Source organism: Aedes albopictus, chromosome 2 (genome assembly GCF_035046485.1).
Source record: "Aedes albopictus strain Foshan chromosome 2, AalbF5, whole genome shotgun sequence".
Classification (NCBI taxonomy): domain Eukaryota; kingdom Metazoa; phylum Arthropoda; class Insecta; order Diptera; family Culicidae; genus Aedes; species Aedes albopictus.
The window spans coordinates 239,318,160-239,322,475 of record NC_085137.1 but is presented as its reverse complement, the minus strand read 5'-3'; the positions used below and the strand labels follow the sequence as shown (position 1 = coordinate 239,322,475).

The 4,316-nt window shown below is 44.6% G+C and overlaps 1 protein-coding gene and 2 non-coding genes across 3 annotated transcripts; 1 reads left to right on the top strand and 2 right to left on the bottom strand.

Annotated features, from left to right (window-relative positions):
- The first annotated feature begins 384 nt into the window (after positions 1 to 384).
- Positions 385 to 3,694, top strand: LOC109420078 (nonsense-mediated mRNA decay factor SMG8). The gene is made up of 5 exons (XM_019694382.3): positions 385 to 544; positions 620 to 758; positions 826 to 1,677; positions 1,852 to 1,953; positions 2,014 to 3,694. Exons 1-5 carry the CDS (start codon positions 495 to 497, stop codon positions 3,628 to 3,630), a joined length of 2,760 nt encoding a protein of 919 aa, XP_019549927.3. The 5' UTR covers positions 385 to 494; the 3' UTR covers positions 3,631 to 3,694.
- A 2-nt stretch (positions 3,695 to 3,696) lies between these two features.
- Trnam-cau (transfer RNA methionine (anticodon CAU)) lies at positions 3,697 to 3,768 on the bottom strand. The gene has a single exon. It is a non-coding gene; the product is annotated as a tRNA-Met (tRNA).
- A 177-nt stretch (positions 3,769 to 3,945) lies between these two features.
- On the bottom strand, positions 3,946 to 4,027 carry Trnas-cga (transfer RNA serine (anticodon CGA)). The gene has a single exon. It is a non-coding gene; the product is annotated as a tRNA-Ser (tRNA).
- Between the last annotated feature and the right edge of the window lie 289 nt (positions 4,028 to 4,316).

The window sequence follows — 4,316 nt, the reverse complement described above, 5'->3', positions numbered from 1 at the left end:
AAATGTATGGATTTTTTTAATTCTATACGAAAGAGCACCTTTTTCTGAGCCACTATGATTTTTTTCAGATTTTTAGAACTTTATTTTGGTACTCAAAATCAATTTCAAAGAGATTTTTTGAAATCACCTTTTGACAGCTGGGTAACTGTTTGACAGCTCCACCCAGTACAAAATGCGACGAGGGGTGATTCGACAAATCGCTCCCATACAAACTTCAAATTGATTTTTAAATAGGTTCCGGGGCACCAAAATTCATGAAAATTTGGATTTCGGCTCAGTTTTGCATGCAGATTTAGAATATGGAATTATCTCAACACCGCTAAAGAAGCCAATTTCCGTGTGCATTAAATGCAGAATTTTCCATCGGTTTTTACTGTGCCTCTCAAAATTTACGAAAGAGATCAAAACAAAAATTGCGTTCAGTGATGGATGGATCAAAATTTCACAACCAAAATATCGACGTGTGATTAGCGTGCGATTTAGTGACCTAAAACATGAATCCCGTGGAAAGTTTCGTGTTTCCGGATATTCCCAAAACCATTCGGTAACAATCGAGCATTCGATTATTGAAACAAAGCTCCTGTTAGTGATTAAAAAATAAACTGCAATTTTATTTCAGCGATGCTCTCTTCAAACATGACAAGCAGATGATCATAGTGGGTGTGATAGGCAAATCGTCCTCATCTAGCTGCAACAAATTGGTCGGATTCAATTTGCTGACCACTCACCCAGCTCTGACCGATTCAAAGTGCTGTGAGGTAGGCACACCAACAGAGTGATTGAACGGATTCATCCGGAATCTAATAATTATTTTCCTATGACTAGGGTCGCATAAAGTTCTATTTCGAGGAAGATGGCACCGTGTTATACCTGCACTTCGAGACCACATTCGACCAGCAAGTCATGGCCGAAGAACTGGCGAAAGCGGTGGAAACTGGCGATCGAGACAATTTCGTTAATTTCAACAGCTACGTGCGCAGCCGGTTCGCTCGGATGCTGCTGTTTGCCATCCAGGTTTGCCACATGATCGTGCTGGTGGAACCGACGTCGGTCTTTGACACGAGCTATTTGTCGATCTTCAAGTCGCTGAAGATCATCCGGGAGAAATACGTGCTGAAGTTTCTGCCGAAGCTACTGAAAGCTTCCAATGTGGGTAATTACATGGGAAAGGAAGCCCGATTGTGCAGTCCACGCTTTATATTCCTGTTTGAGGGCACCAGCGACATCCGACCGGAGGACGTAGAAAAATTAGAAGCTTTGGAATGTGCCGTAGAAGAGGACATCTACAAAATGCTGAGGACTGAATTCATCATAACGAACAACAGCGCTATGTCGCTGTTCTCTATTCCAAGAAGCAAAAAATTCGTATTCTTTAGCAGCGATTCGAAGGCAAAATCCGACCCATTACTGGACTCGATCGATATGCTAATGGAGTACTTGGATAAACCATCTGCTGGGCAGCCGGGCGACAAAGACGACGAGAAGTTCATGAATCGCTTACGACCTTACGAAGGCTACGGAATGTCCGCCTGGAGCATTGGAAGGGCGAGTGCTGCCATAGGCAAACCCGAGCGCGAAAGGAGTATCTTGGCGCTGATTAGAAAGCACGTGGCCGAAGCGTTTGAGCATGGCTTTGATGACAGCGTTTCGAAGTATAGGGGTAGGAGCCATTTTGCGGTAAGCATCTATTTGCTCGTAAGAGACTATTTTGATCTTGTTTAGGGCTAGAACTAGATGTAGTAAGATGTATAGACGAACCCATAGCGTAGATAGTCTCCCATACCAATTTCAGCTAATGCACTTTCTTATTGCTTTGTTCCCTAAAACACCTATTCTAATTAATCATTACAGGTCCCAGGTGTCAAATCTTGGTTCGAAGGATTCAAGTTCTTGCATAAAATCTTCATTGAAAACCCCGATAATCCAAACTACGAACCGGGAGATGTGGATTACGTAAGTTTTCCTGTTCTGTTCTGTTTCTGAAACATTGTTCAGTCTCGATAACTTTTTCAGAAAGCATATTTGGAGAACTTCCACAAAGTGATCGACATTGACGAACGCTTTTTTGGGGACGTTTGCGAGCACGGCATGGAGCTGGCCATGGTCAACTACAAAGAAATGCTTCCCCACCACTACAGCGGTGCGTTCCACGAGAAAAAGTACCACCAGGCCCGTGAAGTCTTCCTGCGGTATGCCCGAGGACCGGAAGTCGAACGACATGAGGCCAAACTCAAAGATTACTGCGATTCGATCTGGTTGAACGGGAAGCAGCAGTGCGAGTACCCTAGTCTGAGGGGAAATCCTTGTGCTCTGGGGAAGCACAAGGCCAATGATCCGATGGATCACTCCAGTGGAGTGGTGTTCGTGTCCGCTTGTAATTGTGGACGAACTCAAGGCCACCGCGAAGATCCATATACAATTAGGCAGGCAAATTATGACTTCTACCAACTGATAGCGAAAAGCTGTAGCAACTGTACCCTGCTGGAAAGAATCAAATTTCCGGTGTTCGAACCGTCAGGCAGCGACTTCCGGGCAGCAGAATTCATCAACAAGAATTTATCAAACCTGATGTCTCTTGAAAATTCAAACAGAACTCCTGATACTAGCGCTAATCCACCAATGACTAACGACCATTCGCCACATCTATCCGGCAGTCAGAAAAGCCAGGACAGTGCCTCGAATCTCACATTCAGTATCGACGACAAGGAGGAAAATGATGGCCAGACTAAAAACTACGCAAGCCAAGGTGATGAAGAAGAAGCCTTGGAAGAAGAACCAATGAATGAAATTGTCATCAAAGTTGGAGAGCATACCGATCAACCAGACAAAGATAAAGCCATTCTTAGGCAACCTTCCACAACGGAATATCTGCCCGGAATGTTGCACGCCACTAGTCCTTCTGGACTGCTTCCGCAGTTTCCTTCGTGGTCATTGGTTTGTCTAGGACCTAGCTCTATCTACACGCACAACAGTGGACTTCCGGAACATATTCAAAGCGGATTCCTTTCCGGATCAAATTTCCTGCTACCGTGGGATGTCAGCGTGCGACTCGAGCATGCCCAATCCTGGGCTGCTTCCTATGAAAAAATCCGAAACCGCAAGAAGAACGCCGCTCAGTCAAAGTCCGGCGATTCCAGCAACAACTTCACGCTGAAGATTTTCATCGGAATAGAATACGAATGCCTCCGAGGGCATCGTTTCATCATGAGTGGGCCGGACACGGTCCTTCGGGGAGGTTCCGGAATCGTGCGGGACAGCGGAAGCAAAGTCGTTTTCAACGATATGCCAATTTATTTCCCGTGTCTGTGTCGCAGTTCAAATGTCGCCCAATTGATGCGGGTACACATTGTAACCCCCAAGGCTCCGGTCAATGTGATCCTGGAACCCAAGGTTAAAATCTTCCAGAATAGTGTGCAGAACAATGTTACTTTTACCACAGGCCAACCGGAACCGATCAAGCTGACGCAGAGTGCTTACTGGATCTTGCGGTTACCGTTCGTGTACGAAGGTGACAATGGACCATTGGTGCCACCCAGCGAGGTAAATGCTAACAATGCTAGTATGCACGGTGTGCTGATGGCCGGAATGTACGGAATCAAGGAAAGCGAGATTACTGAAGAATTGATTTGAAAGTCACTAATTTTTCTTGAATTTGTCACATTGATCGAGTAAATAAAGTACTAAACAAAAGTCAGCTAGCAGAGCGTAGTTTCGATCTACGGACCTCTGGGTTATGGGCCCAGCACGCTTCCACTGCGCCACTCTGCTGATGTGGCATCTAATAAAAAGTTTCGAAAGTAATTAGTTCTGGTTTACTGCGATGACAGAGGAAACAATACCGATCTTTCAAAAACCTTCGTAAAAACGGAATGTTATTGATATTGCTTTTATTTATTTGAGGATAGGATGTACAGCTCTGAGATGATACACACATAAAAAAAAATTCGCAGCCGGTAGGATTCGAACCTACGCTCCCAGAGGGAATCTGATTTCGAGTCAGACGCCTTAACCACTCGGCCACGACTGCTTATAGAGAGAGGGATGATACACATTGCTATAGATACAGTGTAAATTTATTAGAAAATTGATGTTCCAACTGATCAATATTCAATTTGCTTCTTTAACGGTGTTGGGATAATTCCATATTCTGAATCTGCATGCCAAACTGAGCCGAAATCCAAATTTTCATCTATTTTGGTGCCCGGGAACCTATTTAAATATTGTTCGTATACAGTTGAAAATCGGAATTTTTAACTCGCGAAAATCCATTTTTCTCCTAACCGTGCGTCGGACGTACGTCGGGCATACTGCGCTGG